This window comes from Sphaerodactylus townsendi, linkage group LG03, assembly GCF_021028975.2.
Source record: "Sphaerodactylus townsendi isolate TG3544 linkage group LG03, MPM_Stown_v2.3, whole genome shotgun sequence".
Classification (NCBI taxonomy): Eukaryota; Metazoa; Chordata; class Lepidosauria; order Squamata; family Sphaerodactylidae; genus Sphaerodactylus; species Sphaerodactylus townsendi.
This window is the reverse complement of record NC_059427.1, coordinates 151865250-151882002: the sequence shown is the minus strand read 5'-3', so window position 1 is coordinate 151882002 and position 16753 is coordinate 151865250. Positions and strand designations below refer to the sequence as shown.

Sequence of the window (16753 nt, the reverse complement as noted above, 5' to 3'; positions counted from 1 at the left end):
CTTGTCCAAAGCCGTTAACTCTTACTGGCGCCCATGCTTACCGGTTGGACCGATCAGGCGAGGAAAGTGTCCGAGAACCCAGCTCCCTGGATGCGCCCGATCCAGCGGATGGTCGATACCGGTGGAGTCCCTGAATGCGTAATCCAGCGGACAATCGGTGCGAAGCCCTTTCCCAGGCGATGGTAAAGTCGCGGCGGAGGTTCGAGGATTCCCGGGTTCCAGCACCAGCTTGTAGTGGTACCCACGAGGGTCCCAGGAAGGAAGCGACATGCAGAGATTTCATCTGGTGGAGAGAGCCAGCAAGCAGGAAGCGCGGGATCCCGTGATCCTGGCAACTCTGGCCGTGCGCTTCGCCCCTCACACCTTTTATTAGGGTTTCAATGGGGGCATGTAAAAGGGGTCGGGCAGGCGGGAGAAGCGGGAGAATTGAGGAGGTTGGGAGAGCCCGGGGAGATCATCATGTGATGCATGATCTCAGCCGAGACACTACGTCGCGAGAGGAAGCATCCATGTCTGGGCCTAATCTTCCCCTGAGGGCAGAAGCCTTTGTGTCCCTTTGTGAGAGTCTGTTACACCTGGTGACCCGCTGAGTTACAGGCAGTTACATGACCCGTGACTCATGGGGGGAGGCGGGGTTGAAGGGGCGTGTAAGCCCGGAGGAGCCCGTAGCTGGCACTACAGCGTACCTAAGCGCTCCTTCTACGGTTCACGGGTTCGTGAGCTCACCCCTACAATCATCTCTCACCGTCACCTCTCCACCCCAGCAAAACAGGCATGGCTCTCTCCCCACCACTTTCCTAATTGTGTCCTCACACCAGCCCTGTGAGGTGAGCTGCTAGCCTGAGAAACAGCCCCAAGCCAGTGCAGGTGGGAATTAACTTTTAGGCATGTAGATCTCTCACAAGTCACCCCCCATCTGAAGGGTTTACCAAACAAACATCAGCATCATCTCTCACCGTCACCTCCCTACCCCAACCAAAACAGGCATGACTCTCTCCCACCCACTTTCCCTGGTGTGTCCTCACACCAACCCTGTAGCGAGGGTGGGCTGCCGATATGAGAAACAGCTCCAAGCCAGTGCATGGGGAATTAACTAGCGAATGTAAATCTCTCTGGTCACCCCCCATCTGAAGGTTTACTAAGCAAACATCAGCATCATCTCCTCACAAATCACCTCCTACCCCCAGCAAAACAGGCATGGCTCTCTCCCCACCACTTTCCTAATTGTGTCCTCACACCAACCCTGTGAGGTAGGCTGCTAGCCTGAGAAACAGCTCCAAGCCAGTGCATGGGGAAATAACTTTTAAGCATGTAAATCTCTCACAAGTCACCCCCCCATCTGAAGGTTTACCAAGCAAATGTCAGCATTATCATCTGTTCTGCTGCTGCTTCTGGGCTCCCTGCTTGCCTTTTCCTGTGCCTGCCGGTGCCCGGCTGCCGGGGAGAAGGCTTCTGAGAAATGCCACACTTAATTTAAGGCGAATAAGGCATGCTGGGTTAGAGGGAGGGGAGGCGGAGCTCCCCAGTCCTGTTCCTGGGAGCCCAGTGGGACTTCTCCCCCGCCCCCTGGACACTCCAGGCCACCATACAGAGCGGGCAGGGCTACGACAGGCATTGGGAGCAGTCGCCTGCTTTCTAGGGCTTGCTCAATCCCTCGCTCTGTAGAAGGATGTTTTGGCGCCCCCCACATGACCTCAATCGATGCGCCCAGGGACAAGGGGTACCCCATGTCCCTAGGCAGGAACGCCAGTGCACTGGACACTGTGTATAACAGACTTTCCTCTGTGATACCCCTTTGAAGATGCCAGCCACAGATGCAAGCGAAACGTTAGGAACAAGATCCACCAGACCATACAGCCCGGAACACCCACCAGAACCAGTTGAATCCATCCGTGAAAGCCTTCGACAATACATTGTCCATATTCTTGTCTCTCACAGCCACCGTCTAGACATCATCTTATAATAATTTTATTTCAAGTTATAACAAGCTGTAAATTTCAAATCTTTCAAATCTTTTTTCCACAATCTTTCCCATTGTTCCATTTGTATGTTTCTCCCCACATTTTATCCCATTTTACCATCACTGATTTTACTCCCCTTTCCTCAGTATCCCACTTTAATAACATCTTGTACATTTTAGTATTCAATTTATCATCATTTATACATAGTTACTTTTAAACTTTGACATCTGTGTGGCAAAACCTGTATTTTTGTTGTCTGCTTTGAATGTTTCTAGTAATTGATAATAATGAAATCAATTTTCAACTGTATCTTTAATTCATCTAGTGGTTTAAGCTCCCATTTCTCATTCTGGTACAACAATTCTCTGTAAGGAAGCCATTTCTTCTGCATATTCACTTCAGGAGTGGGCTGATCTTGAACCCTTTGCCCATTATGTTTTTCTCCTAACAAAGTTTTAAATAGCAGATCAGTCCAATAATGTGTCTGTGTGTGACATTCTTTACTTGCATTTTGAAGTGATATAATTCATTCTACCACCTCCTTCTGCTTCATGGGTAGCTGCAGATCTGGGGTCCCCATTGTTGTGCCACTGGGCACTATGGCACCTGCCAAAACCTTTCCCAGCAGCAACCACGAAGTGTTCTAAGAAAGGAGGCAGGGCCAGGTGGGGCTTTCAGTCCAGCAAGGCTCCTCATTGGCCATGGAAATTTGATTGACTGTGCAGATATAATAGGTGACTTAAGAGCTGAGAAATAAATATAACATTGTCCGTTAAAACTTTAAAGCCAATTTGGGTAAAACCAACAACTATTCTCAAACACTAATAACATTTAGTAGTAAAATACATGATTAAAATAGTTATGAAATCAAACACTTTTATACTGATATAACACAATCAGTTTAAATAAAACTATCTCAGATCCTAATCAATAACATTACATTTCTCTATCAATTTGGTTAAAACAGTATTAGGTCCACTTTAATGGCAACATAATGGCAACAACTATCAGTTGTTCCTTATGTTCCTGCTTTTGAATGCAATCCAAGCAAATTTAGCTACTTCAACCATGATTTCAAAATTTTCACTAGAAAGCCCAATCGCTGTTAGTTTTCCTGTCCCTGAGAAAGTGGCATTATATAACCTGATGTCATCAGATCTCAGAAGATAAGCAGCCTCAGTACTCAGATGGGAGACTACCAAGGAGGGCTATGCAGAGGAAGGCAACAGCAAACTTCCTCTGCTTCTCAATTACCTCAGTCACCTGCTGGAATCAACATAAGACAACACATACACAATTGTTTGAGTTACATTTTTCCTGCCACTGGTAGCAATGTGCCATCTCTGGGGCCTCTTTGGTAACTTTGAGGTCATAGGTTGTAGTAACCTTGGATTCTCTTCCCACTTCTAGGAGAGGTCGGGGTAGGCGAAGGGGCATCATGGGCTTTCTCTTCCGGCCAGCAGGTATGATCACTCCCATCGCTACAGCTACCTGGAAAGCAAGAGACTGGGGCATGGAAGCTATAAGGAACAAAACGTCTTTGTCTATCGGAAATGTCCAGGAAAGCTGGGAACCCCAGAACGGCAGGGTCTCTCTGCCAAATGCAATTTCAATTTGATTGAAAAGCCTGGAAGGGAATGCAAACGCCAATCAGCTACACAGCCTGTTTGTTCTTGTTTGTCAGTAAACGAGGGGAGGCTGCTTTTTGTAGGTCCCCCATTCCCAATGTGGGCCCTGCCGCAGTGTCCCGGGGTTCCTCTGGCTCACACAAGCACAACTTTGAAGGGCAAGAAAGGCCGAGGATGGGCGGTTACCATTACTCCGCTCGTGCTGTTTAGGATTCAACCTTCGAAATTTTAGGTGGGTCACCCTCAACAGTAGAAGAGTGAGCTTCAAGTTCAGTAATGCTGTGAAGACTGGCAAGATTTCCTGGGTACGAGCTTTCCAGAGTCAAAGCTCTCCCTTGTATGTGACAAAGGTTCCTTTGACTCTTGAAAGCTTATATACATTGGAAATTTTGTTCCTCTTCAAGGGGCTGCGGGTCTGGAATCCAGGCCTTTGAAATTAATTCTGTGACCCCTTGGGAGGAACCAGAGTCTTCCAGTGGTCTGTGATTGTTGCTCGTTCTAAGTCTTTATTGCCAGGCTTCACAAGAACATGGTTCTCATGATGGAAAGCTGAATGCAAGTCCCACATGGTCCCAGGCTGGCAGGTCCCAGCTGACCGCCATGTGCAATGGGCCAAGGCAAACAGTGCTCAGAAAGCAGAAGGCCATTAACACTTGGTGCTGTGAGATTCCTTGGAGCGTGCCTTCCTCAGAATCGACAGCTCTGGGTTGGGAAATCCCTGGAGACTTGGGGGGTGGAATCTGGGTGAGGTTTGGGGAGGGAAGAGGCCTTCCTAGGCTAGAGTCCACCCTCCAAAGCAATCACTTTCTACAGGGGAACTGACTCCTGTTGTCTGAAGATCAGTGGAAATCCCAAGAAATCTCCAGCCAACACTTGGAAGCTGGAAACCCTGGGAGCAGCAGTGGCGTAGTGGTTAAGAGTAGGTGTACTCTAATCTAGAGGAATCGGGTTTGATTCCCTGCTCTGCCACCTGAGCTGTGGAGGCTTATCTGGGGAATTCAGATTAGCCTGTGCACTCCCACACATGCCAGCTGGGTGACCTTGGGCTAGTCACAGCTTTTCGGAGTTCTCTCAGCCCCACCCACCTCACAGGGTGTTTGTTGTGGTGGGGGAGAGGGAAAGGAGTTTGTTAGCCCCTTTGACCCTCCCTACAGGAGAGAAAGGGGGGGATATAAATCCAACTCTTCTTCTTTCTCCTTGACAGGATGGATCTGGTCACCGTTACTGACTGGTGCCAGTTTGGAGAAGAGGATTCCAGCCCTTTCAAGGCTTTTGTGAGGAGTCCCTTTGCTGCCCGTTTTCATTCTCCAGTCACAGGTGCTTCCCAATTTCCCACCACATGAGGGGTCTGAGGAATTGCCCTCCCCAGAGCCTCATGTCTAGGTCTTACTAGGAGACACACAAGAAAGGCAAATGAGGCTGAGATGTGGTTGTGTCTCATTTTCTCTTTGTTTCTACCCCTACCGTCTGGCCACAGCTACTGAATTTATTTTTTTAATGCATAATAAATATTTGAATGTATTTCTTCCTTCAGCCTTAAGGCTTGGGATTCTGTCTTTCTCTTCCATCGGGGTGTAGTGGTTAAAAGCAGATGAACTATTATCTGGAGAACTGGGTTTGATCCCCCACACCTCCACCTGAGCAGCAGATTCTTATCTGGTGAACTGGACTTGTTTCCCTGCTCCTATTCATGAAGCCTGCTGAGTGACCTTGGACCAGTCACAGTTCTCTCAGAATTCTCTCAGCCCCACTTGCTTCATAAGATGTCTCTTATGGGGAGAGGAAGGGGAAAGGAGTTTGTAATCCTCTTTAAGTCTCCTTACAGGATAGAAAAGTGGGATATGAATCCAAACTCTTTCCTCTTCTTCTTCCATTTATACAACACCATTTTCCATGGTGAAATGCACTCCTTTGCTAGGCACAGAACCCCGCGTGCTAGTGGCAGACACACCACAGTGAATCTTACTTCCACAACAGAAGATCATGTTGCACAAAAATTAAAATCAGGCTCAGCCTCCAAGCCTAATTATGGAATTTCACACAATTTTTATTATTTTATTTATTTAGGACATTTTTATGCCATTTCCCCACCCAACCAGGGTCCCCAAACTGGTGACCATAAAAACATTTGAACAATTTAAAAAATCTAAGATGATAGAACCATTCAATCAGAACACAGTACCAGAATCAAAGAGGAGGATCAATAACCATTATTGACAAGATGGGGCTAGCCTATCTAGGCCATCAAGGCCAGCACAATCAATAACCATTATTGATCAAATAAGAATTTGAAGAAGAGAAGTTTGGATTTATATGTTGCCTTTCTGTCCTACAAGGATTCTCAGAGGGCTTGCAAACTCCTTTCCCTTCCTCTCCCCACAACACTGTGAGGTAGGTGAGGCTAAGAGAGCTTGGAGAGAACTGTGACTGGCCCAAGGTCACCCAGCAGGAATGTAGGGGTGGGGAAACAAATCTGACTTACCAGATAAAAATCCACCATTTGGGTGGAGGAGTGGGGAATCAAACCTGAACCTCCAGATTGGAGTCCAATTGCTCTCAACCACTACACACCTACACCTGCTGGCATAAGACACTTATAGAAAGAGGAATACGAATGTCTCTGGGGAGAGAGTTCCAAAGTTTTGATGTCACAACCCTTCTTGGGTAGGGCTGCCTGCTCTAGTATGGGAAACACCTGGAGATTTTGGAGGTGGAGTCTAGGGGTGGTGGGGTGTGGAAGGTGCAGGACATGCACAGGTGTCATGCCATACAGTCCACCCTCCAGGACAGCCATTTTCTCCAGGGAAACTGATTTTTGTTGCCTGGAGATCAGTTGTTAACAGCAGGTGTTCTCCAGATGTTACCTAGAAGTTGACAACCTTATTTTAGGGTCGCCACCCTTTGAGGCCCAGATAATGATGGCAACTGAAGTATGCTCTCCCAAGACGAGCAGAGTAAATGGGTACATTTATATTGGAGAATGCAATCTATGTTGGTCCCAATACATACTGGATTCAATACCAGCACCTTGGACAGAGCCCAAAACCTTGAGTCTGAGGAGCCCATTTCTGCACCTGGTAGCACATTACCTGGGCTTCCTAAGTTCATGTAGTTCATACACAGTGAATTCAGTGGTACTCAGAGGTGGTGGGGAGGAAACTGCAGAGGAGAGAGAAAGAAGGTGTAGGAGGAAGCCCAAGTGAAGGAAAGGGGTAAGTATGCGAAGAAGCATCTCAGAGGAAAGCTATTCAGAGTTTGTGGAAGCCTGCCATAGTTGGGTCAGGCATCCTGGGGAAATAACTGGAGATTCCTGGATTGTGTGAGGCTTTGGAAGCAGAGGGACCCAAGTCAGATATAATGCCATAGATTCCACCCTCCAAAGCAGCCACTGTCTCCAGGTGAATAGATCTATGTTGTTTGAAGATCAATTGTATTTCCTGGGTATCTCCAGGCCATACTTGGGAGGTTGGCAACCCTACCCACTGCCACCTCTCCCATTGCCCGAGCCAACAGTTCTGCCTTTTCTCCATCCCCAGCCATCTCAGATTTTGTGCTGCTCCTGCACCATGCCAGTCCTCGGGAAACTGCCCATGAACTTGACCTTCTCTTTGGAGTGTGCATGGAATTGGTGCAACGCTGGAAGACGCAGGTCTTTGGCGGGGGCCAGGGAGGGAGGGGGGCAGAGACGGTGAAGACTCACAGCCTCCTGTTCCGCAGAATCTGATGGTGCTGGGAGACCTGAATGCCTCTGGGGCTTACATCCCTGCCAGTGCCTGGGCAGGGATCCGCCTACGTGTTCACCTGGATTTCCATTGGCTCATCGGGGATAAGGAGGACACCACTGTCAGCCACTGGACTTGCTGTGCCTACGACAGGTTGGCAACCCTACCCCCATTCAATGTGCAGTGCGGTATCTGGCTTCCCCAAAAGTCAGCATTCCCTTCACAAAAACAGCTTTCGGAGGACAGTTACCTTCATCCACTGGACTAGCTAGATCTGGTTTTCTCTGGCTGACAGCAGTTCACAGGTGGAGATATATTCACAGGTACATTTACCTCACAGGACAGAACGCTGCAAGCCCCTTTGGGCCCCCATTAGGGAGAAATAGGGGTATAAATGGAGTTAACAACACAGAGGAGCAAGGAAGCCAGCGGATGGGCATGCAGCCACAGCACACCTCAGTGACCCAACTGTGGCTGCCATTTGAAGTAAGCATGTTCTTCAATGGGTTGCCAGCTCCAGGTTGAAAAATTTGTGGAGATTTTGGGGGGTGGAGCCTGAGGATGGAGGGGTTCGGAGAGGACTTCTGTGAGGTAAAAATGCCATAGAGTCTACCTTTCAATTCGGACATTTTCTCCAGATGAACTGATCTCTGTCACCTGGAGAGAGGAATGCCAAATCTGGGTTGGGAGGTTTTTGGGTGGTGCCTCAGGAGGCAGGGTTTGGGGAAGGACTTCAATGGGATATAATGCTATAAATCCCTCTTTTCAAAAGGGCCATTTTCTTCAGTTGAACTGATCCCTGTCACCTGGAAATCAATTGTAATCCCAGGAGATCTCCAACCACTCCGTGGTGACACTAATGCTCTAGCAGTGCCCACAGTCTGGCTGCCAGAGAAATGAGCTCATCCTGAGCCTCGTTACTGAGAAAAGAAATGGACGTTCTTTAGTGGAACAGAACTCCACAGGAGCGGACAGTGCTGTTAAGTCAGATGACGTATGGTGACCCTTGAAGGTTTTCAAGGCAAGGGACTTTGGAGGCAGTTGGCCATTGCCTGTCTCCACATGGGCTGAGAGAGATCTAAGAGAACTGTGACTGGCCCAAGGTCACCCAGCAGGCTTTACATGGAGTGGGGAATGCAACCCTGTTCTCCAGATTAGAATCACTACACCACAGGTAGAAAAGGCAGACTCAGAGCTTCTGACTAGCTATTTAAGCTGGGATGGATAACTGTACAAAGCGTGTCCAGCCTTCATGGTGGACAGAGGATGAGAGAGCGTGGAAGTCGCCAGTAGGAATCTCTAGGAACCAAGGGACAGTTGCAGAAGTGGATGAAGGTCAGGAAGCACTCTGTACTGACCAGCTACTGTTAAGGGCTTGCACTGCCACTCACATGGTCAGCAGTTCAAGCCCCCTGGGGGTCAGATATCCTGGCAGCTGGCTCATGGTCAACTCAGCCATCCATCCTTTCCTTGGTTGGTAAATGAGTACCTAGCACATAACTAGAGGGTATAGAATAGCCAGGGAAAGCAATGGCAAATTACCCCACAAAAGAGACTTGCCTATGAAATCACTGCTTGCAGTGGTACCCCACGGTCGGACATGACTGAAGGGGGAACTTTACCTTTACTGCCTTCTCCTGAGATTCTGAGGTCAGCGCTAGCACCGAGACTGTAGTGACCACTCTTTCTAACATTTCTGCCTGTGACGTAGGGTTAGCAGCTTCCGGGAGGTGGCTGGAGAAATCTGGAATTACAATTGGCCTCCAAGCAACACAGATCCGTTCCTGTGGAGGAAATCACAGCTTTGACGAGCGGAGTCTGTGAAATCATACCCCACTTGAGCTTCACTCCCTTCCCGAATTCTGTCTTCCTCAGGCCCCATCCCCAAATCTGCAGGGATTCCCCAAAACAGAGTTGGCAAGCCAATAGGTGGAGCTACAGGGAAAGCAACAGCAGGGCTTTGGAGAGGCAACCAAGGGATGTGGGCCTGACATGAAAATCCAGCCAGCAGTACACCAATCACAGTGCTGAGAGTTGTCTGCTCTGGGTTGGGAAACTTCTGGAGATTTCTGGAGGGTGAAATCTGGGGAGGGGGCCTCAGCCAGGTGCAATACCAGAGTCCAAAACAGCCATTTTCTCCAGGGGAACTGGCCTCTGTTGTTTGGAGATCAGTTGCAATACGGGGGGAGAGCTCCAGGCCCCAGTTGGCAATCCAGCCAACAGCCTGCACTACCAGTCAGCCTACACAGCAACCCACCCGTCTTGCTGGGGACTGGGCATGGATCCAGTTGCGTGCCTGCTGACCCTCTTCTGTGTTCTGTTAGAATCATTGTCCACGGGGAAGAGTTACTCCGCGCTGTCGTGGCCAGGTCAGCCAAGCCCTTCAATTTCACCCATGCGCTTGGGCTCTCTGAAGAAGAGGTGAGTTGATCGGGTCATCCTCCTAACAAATGCAGAGTCAGTTCAGGGCTAGGAAATTCCTGGAGGTTGGGAATTCCTGGGGAGGGGGCATAGGGCAGGGTGGCTGTAATTCCACGGAGACAGGCAACCCTAATGCAGTTGCACAAACCCCAGGGACGGCTGGTGCACAAGCAATGAGATTTGGATCACCAGCAGCCTCTCCTCTCCAATCCACAGGCCCTAGAAATCAGCGACCACTATCCCGTGGAGGTAAATCTAAGGCTGGCGCCCAGGGTGCAGCGAGAGCTCTGACTCTTCAACCATCCTTCCTTCAGAGTTCTGATCATAAAGTGAGAATGCAGGGAAAGGAATGAAAACCTGGCTGTCCAGAGCAGCTTGTCTGATGGGCACGCAACAGAGGGCCTCTACTATGGCAGCCCCACAATTACGGGAAAGTCTCGCCATGGAGGTGCACCTGGACCCCTCACTTTAGGGGCAGCTCAAGACCGTTTTATTTGGGACTGCATTTGGTTACGTTTGCTAGAAGTCTTGAGTTGTGAAACTCAAATTTGGTTTTTTGTGGTTTATCCATTTTGCAAGCCGTTTTGAGCTCCATAACGAAGAAAGGTAGCTAATAAATGTTTTGGGCTATATGACTATGCATCTGGTAGTTTTTGCTAACTTTTCACCTGCATCCTCAAAACTAAGTCACGGTGAGATTTGTTTCTCTGTGTGGCAAAGCCTTCGACAATACAAATAAGAACCTCTCAGCTATCTCACCATATTAGGAAGCTGGGGAGAAGAGTCCATTGCTGAACCACAGTTAGGTTGGATTGTGGTAGACATTTGTTTGGGCACTGCAGTAGCATCCTCTAGTGTGAACCACAACATATATGCAGCTTTGCCTAGATGTTGTTTGTTGCCTGCACTAGCAAAAAAAGCAGTGGGAGAGCTCCCACCAGGCCAGTCAGCCCTACTTGCCTTCCTGTTTCTGGACAGGTGTGAATTCCAAAAGTCTGCTGGGCAGCAAAGGAAGTGCAGGAAACAGCAAGCTATATAAAATCAAGTATCCCCCAAGAACCCCACCTGTCTTTCAGCATCTTCTAAGTCTCTATCAAAAATATATGTGAATACGTTGTCTGAATCTATTGCAAGCCTGTTCATCAGCCCTACCCTTTGGGCACGTTAGGAGAATACAAGATTCCTCGGAAAAGACAATAACACTAGGAAAAGTTGAAGACAGCAGGAAAAGGAAAAAAACCCAACCTGAGATGGATTGACTCAATAAGGAAGCCGCGGTTGTCAGTCTGCAAATCCTGAGCAAGGCTGCTACAGACTGGCCATTTTGGAGGACAGGGGGCTGCTGTAAACCAGAAGCAACTTAGAGCTCAATTGTGTGACAGAATTTGGATTATCCAAGTACAGATTGAAGCTGTTTCCTTGGAGGTTACAGTAAATTCACTTTATTTCGTGCTTTAATTCAACCACTGCTACTCATTAGAACACCAAAGCTTACAAATATGCTGTTGTCCCTCTCTTTTATCACAGAAGTTGTAAACTTGTCATTCCCAGAATGCATCCTCCCATTCTGACACTTTTGTTGTGAGCAGCAGATTCCCAAGTGACGTTTTTTAATCTTACTTGATGCAAGCAACATGCAGTCCTTCCTGATGCACTTCAAGCAGAGCTGTGAAAAGCGCAAATGTCAACAAACTGAGTAAGAACTTCTTCATGCAACTGTTGTGATACTCAGAAAACCTAATGACTGAAACACACCTTTGACTGTACAAAATCGATTAATATTTCTTGGCCACAGAAACTTGGGAGGGGGACAGGAACAGCTCAGGGGCCTACAAGGGGGGAGGGAGAGATCAGCAGAAATAGGTCACAGGATACAAGCTGCCTCGTCCAAGTAACTTATGTGGCTGAAGAACCAGCTGAAAACCGCTAAGCTGTAAGCCAGAAGGCAGCTGTGGCGTCACTTTGCCCTGCAACACCTCAGCCCCTTTGTTGGAATCACTATGAGAAGAGGCTGAAACAGGGGCTTTCAGCCCCTGCCAGCATGGCCAATGGGATTTGTAGTCCATGAACATCTGGAGAGCCGCAGGTTGCAGACCCCTGGGCTGAAAGAATCACTACTCTGAGATGTCTGCTAGAACAGAGGTCTGCAACCTGTGGCTCTCCAGATGTTCACGGACTACAAATCCCATTGGCCATGCTGGCAGGGGCTGATGGGAATTGTGGTCCATGAATATCTGGAGAGCTGCAGGTTGCAGACCCCTGGGCTAGAAGAAAGGTTGTGAATGTATGAAGAAACAAACTTCTTCACAGCTTTGTCTGTCAGAACAGTGAAGCAAACCTTTTGAGATTGAAAGAAATACCACCATCGCCACACCCCATTTGATCAACCACACTGGAAAGGAGATACCAGCAATGTTTTTTTTTAATTAAACATATTTCCAGGCAACAGCTGAGCAGTGGGGCTGAAGGGAGGCCTCAGCCCTTCATGCCGCATGCAGAGCACGCCACTTGTCCAAGGGGCCCCTGCTGGGGATGTATTTGACTCCACACCCATCTGGGATGAGGCGCTTCTCAGCCACCATATCCTCAAACTCGTCAGCGTTGAATTTGGTGAAGCCCCATTTCTTGGAGATGTGGATCTGGAACAGAGAATGAAGGAGAGATCAGGCTAGGCAACAAAATTCTCACTCCCCAGTTCTCTTTGACAAGAACCAGAGCCACAACACTACTGATGGAGTGTCTGCAGTGAGCTTAGAGACCACATACCCATTTGCAGGAATGTCTGCTTATAATAGCAAAACCACAATCCTACAGAACTTACTGTAGCCCTGTTCACAAGCTGCAGTGAACACAAGTACAAGCCACACCAGAGTACACGTGATTCTTCTTTATGCATGTGATACATTCAATGCATACACAGCTGAATCCAAGTACAGATCCCTGGTTTAGCCTGAACACTGAATGTAGTCATTTATTCAAGTATTTATATCCTGCCTTTCCTCGTGGTTAAAAGGAGACTACAGTAACAGCGGAAAACATTTTCAGTTAAACCAAAACAGAATAGCAAACTGCTTTTCCACACCTCTCCGCCCTTCAGCAGCACCAGGCTTTTACATTCACACAGAGATGGGTTTGTTTCGTCTGCACACTCCACTGAGCAACAGTACCTTTTGACGACCAGGGAACTTGAACTTGGCCCTGCGTAGCGCCTCGATGACATGCTCCTTGTTCTGCACCTTGGTGCGAATAGACATGATGACCTGGCCGATGTGCACGCGTGCCACGGTGCCCTGAGGCTTGCCAAAAGCTCCACGCATTCCAGTCTGGAGCCTAACAAGAAACCAAACTGATGTTTTAATGCAATCTATGTAGACAAGGGATTCCCAACTCTCTGCCCATGGGCACCATGTCACCTGCCAGCACCTTCCATGGTGCCCAGCAAGTGTTCTTAGAAAGTGGGTGGGGCAAGTGTTTCTGATTGGCTGTGCAGATTAACACAACATTGTTTCAGAAGCTGCCACTAATATCAGTTTTATTCTCTCATTCCTCTATCTCAGTGGGTTTCCCCTGAACATAGGTTTCATCTGTGTGGATGATTTTACCTGCTGTGACAGCCACTTCATGGTTGCACACACCACCTTGGGTCAGAGTTCCAAAAGCTCCAGCTCAAAAAGGCGGGGGGGACCCCTGGTGTAGGTGATTTACCACAGTCAGAGATGCATCTCTGCAGGACTTACTAAAGGTATTCCCAAGGTCCCTTAAAGCACTCCGTACGAAGAACGGAGCACATACACAACCAGGGGAGTTGCTGTGCGCAGCCAGTGCACACTAGCCCCAGATGGATGCAGGGGCTGGTCGGCTTAATTGACTGCACATTTGCAACAATCTCTCATCCACCAGCGAGCTCACCTATCGGCTCCGGCACATGACAACATCTTGTTGATTCGGATGACGTGGAAGGGGTGGAGGCGCACCCGGATGTGGAAGCCATCCTTGCCACAGCTCTTCACCATGTACTTGTTGGCACAGATGCGGGCGGCTTCGAGAGCTGTGGGGTAGACACACAGCGTGAATAGGGACCACTGCAGTGGCAGTGAGAGCGGGTCGCAAACCCTGCTACGGTTCCTTACCTTCAGAGGACAGCTGTTCATATTCATCAGACACCATGTGCCCGCAGAGCGGGAACTCATCGACCTTGGCTTTCTTCCTGCCCAGGTCAAAGATCCTGATCTTGGCATCTGAAGGGGGGAAAAGGGACGGGATGAGCCAGTGTTATCAGAGGACACTAGGACCATACAAGCTGCTGCGCTGGAGGGAGAACGTCTCAGCTCAAATAAAAGAAAGGTGGGTGCCCAGGCTGTTGACTCTCATCAGGACTCCCAGGACAAGTGAAAATGAACTCAGAATACTGTTTTATCTCTATGGACACCCGGGCACTATTGTAAGAGGATCCAGGGACATCACAAGCAGCTGGGCAGGCACTGTTGTTGATTTCTCATCAACAGATTTGCCAGATGTGGTTTTGGAAGTATCTGGAGAACTGGGGAAGGCAGAATTTGGAGAGGAGAGTGAACTCATTAGCTATTTGATTCCAAAGTCAGCCCTTCACTCCAGGAGAACTGACCTCTGTAGCTTGGAGATCAGTTGTTATTCTAGAACTATAGGCATCACCTGGGTGGTGGTAGACAGACTCAGTCCAGATTACTATTTACTTATGACAATTTGTACCCATTTTTCTCCACACAAAGTATAATTCCACAGACATGAAAAAGTAGCCAATGTCACAGTTTCTACCGTGTTTCCCCGAATATAAGACAGTGTCTTATATTAATTTTTGCTCCCAAAGATGCGCTATGTCTTTTCAGGGGATGTCTTATATTTCTGTATTCTGTTCGTCAGGCATGCTTCCAAACAAAAACTTTGCTATGTCTTACTTTTGGGGGGATGCCTTATATTTCGCACTTCAGCAAAACCTCTACAACGTCTTATTTTCCGGGGATGTCTTATATTTGGGGAAACAAGGTACTACTGCTAGATTACATCTTATTAGGTTTGCCGTTTTATCTCTGAGGAAACCTATGTGTAGTCCATTTTAAGAAGGCCGGGGGGGGAGAGGAGAAACTTCAAAGACAACTTGAGTTAGAACCTTACTTACCAGGAACACCCCTGCAGAAACGGGATTTTGGATAGGGCTTGTTCTTGCAGTATCGGTAACTAGAAAAAGACAGTTGGGGACCATGAGAAGGCATTTTAACCACAGTCACCACAATAATTTTTTAATAGATCTGAACTTGCACTGCTATCCTGTGTTAAACCTAAAACCTCAGAGAAGTAAACCACTAGTATGTTCTCTCTTTAAACGTAACTATGCTAAAAAAAAGTGAGTAACTCATACTTTTCTTTCAAGGTGTGAAATAGAAGGCAGCAAAAACATCAGACATGGCTTCAGAAGGCCAGTCCTTCACCCACAGTCCAATCCACTTCCCCTTCTTTTACCCATTGCAGAACCAATTCACTGAACCGGTTGTCTTTACTATCTTCAAACAGCCAAGATAAGCAGCAGACTGGGGATCAGTTCAGCTTCCTTCCATGCATTAGCTCATTAAGACTGAACCAGGAAGATTTCCTGACTTGGATTAACACAATACCAGCATGGCCCAAGTTGTAGAACCTGACCCCAAAGGGGGATTGACACTCAATACTGTTGCCTCTGAAAGCAGCATTGTGGCAAAACTTGGATTAGCAACCTAACCAAAAGAATGAGAATTATGAAACACTGTGAATAATGCCTCAATTTAATTGTTTCTGAATTAAGCCCATGAAACCAATGCTGTCCTACCATTTTGGAAGGATAAAATAATGCACATGATACAACGACAAGGTAGAATCGTTGGCTTCAAAGCCCTGTTTGCTATCCTCACAGAACAACCTATATCCATGGTGGCGACCCTTTGGCACTCCAGATGTTATGGACTACAATTCATGGCCAATTGGCCATGCTGGCAGGGGCTGATGGGAATTGTAGTCTATAACATCTGGAGTGCCAAAGATTCGCCACCACTGACCTATATGGTGATTCCTGGCAACAGGTCCCTGAACTGATCCTGCAAAGATTCCGGGGGGGGGGGGGGGGGGGGGGACGGCACAAGTTTTATTAAGATCCAACATAACTTGTATACAAGTAGCCCATGAGATGCCACAGGACTGAATTCCAAGCCAGTCAGTAACCTTTAATGCATGTAAAAAAAATGACATACAATTTGATAAAACTTCAGAATAAAACACTTGACAGCATTACGCAGCTATTAATTTAGCACTTGAAAAGGAACGTTTTGGTAATTCATTCTAACCTAGAAGAACTGGCAAGAATTTGTGCCCCTTCTTCATGTTTAAGAACCTTTTGTTTCATAACTCTAACTAAGGAGTCTGCTACTATTTCTGTAGTTATCAGGTTGCTTCTAACTGTCCTTTAGGTACGTTTTTAAAGTGTTTTAGCCCCAAAACACTTTGAAAGGTTGAAATTTTGAAAGGCGACAGAGATCTTTAAGACCAGCATGGTATCCCACCCATCGTTAAGCTCACGAGCAGTGCGGGGAAGCAGTAGCATCGGCCAGCCAGGCTCGATTTCGGCGACTGTGGCCAGAATATCCGTTCATGGGTCTAGCCTCCTGAGCAGTATTGAAAAGCCTCCCCATCCCAGCCAGCCAGCCCGGTTCTCTGCGCCCGGCCTTTGCCCGCCCTAAAAACTTACCAGCGCGCGGGTCGGCGGCCCATGGCTGCGGGTCTAAAAGGGAGACATAAAAGAGAAACAAGGTCAATAGAGGCCCCAGAAGGACAAAATGGTGGCCACGGGCCGGCCGAGGCCTACTTTCCCTTCACGCCACCAGCCGAGCCTCAACCGCGCGGACGCCATCTCACCTCGCCGAGAGGAAAGGAAGCGGAGTCGCGCCTGCTCGCGCTTTATCAATGGAGCCGCTCTAGAAGCCCTAGGACCATAGATGCCGAGCCGGAAGTAAGGCAG

The 16753-nt window shown here is 48.1% G+C and overlaps 2 protein-coding genes, 1 long non-coding RNA gene and 1 other non-coding gene across 7 annotated transcripts in view; 1 reads left to right on the top strand and 3 right to left on the bottom strand.

Moving 5' to 3' along the window:
- Positions 1 to 9998, bottom strand: part of LOC125429245 — a 30014-nt gene extending 20016 nt beyond the window's left edge. The window contains exons 1-4 of one of the 2 annotated variants that reach the window (XR_007243971.1): positions 9569 to 9998; positions 8934 to 9095; positions 6679 to 6748; positions 1997 to 3452 (exon numbers count right to left, since the gene is read on the bottom strand). This is a non-coding gene — a long non-coding RNA (uncharacterized LOC125429245). Of the gene's footprint in view, positions 1 to 1996; positions 3453 to 6678; positions 6749 to 8933; positions 9096 to 9568 lie in introns of those variants that run through there. The other variant, XR_007243970.1, reaches the window with a different exon arrangement.
- Positions 1 to 10064, top strand: part of LOC125429242 (deoxyribonuclease gamma-like) — a 30006-nt gene extending 19942 nt beyond the window's left edge. For 2 of the 3 annotated variants that reach the window (XM_048490178.1, XM_048490176.1), the window contains 6 exons: positions 3425 to 3511; positions 4794 to 4906; positions 7126 to 7238; positions 7307 to 7464; positions 9636 to 9732; positions 9949 to 10064. In XM_048490178.1, the coding sequence (XP_048346135.1) occupies positions 3425 to 3511; positions 4794 to 4906; positions 7126 to 7238; positions 7307 to 7464; positions 9636 to 9732; positions 9949 to 10023 (643 nt within the window). In that variant the 3' untranslated portion in view covers positions 10024 to 10064. The remainder of the gene's footprint in view (positions 1 to 3424; positions 3512 to 4793; positions 4907 to 7125; positions 7239 to 7306; positions 7465 to 9635; positions 9733 to 9948) is intronic. The other variant, XM_048490179.1, reaches the window with a different exon arrangement.
- A 2072-nt stretch (positions 10065 to 12136) lies between these two features.
- On the bottom strand, positions 12137 to 16675 carry RPL10 (ribosomal protein L10). Its single transcript, XM_048490180.1, has 7 exons — positions 16651 to 16675; positions 16484 to 16516; positions 14888 to 14946; positions 13863 to 13970; positions 13642 to 13780; positions 12900 to 13062; positions 12137 to 12371 (listed from the first exon to the last, which is right to left on the bottom strand). The coding sequence occupies exons 2-7, from the start codon at positions 16504 to 16506 to the stop codon at positions 12216 to 12218; spliced, it is 648 nt and encodes a 215-aa protein (XP_048346137.1). The 5' UTR covers positions 16507 to 16516; positions 16651 to 16675; the 3' UTR covers positions 12137 to 12215.
- On the bottom strand, positions 13473 to 13606 carry LOC125430384. Its single transcript, XR_007244164.1, has one exon. It is a non-coding gene; the product is annotated as a small nucleolar RNA SNORA70 (small nucleolar RNA).
- Positions 16676 to 16753: the final 78 nt, after the last annotated feature.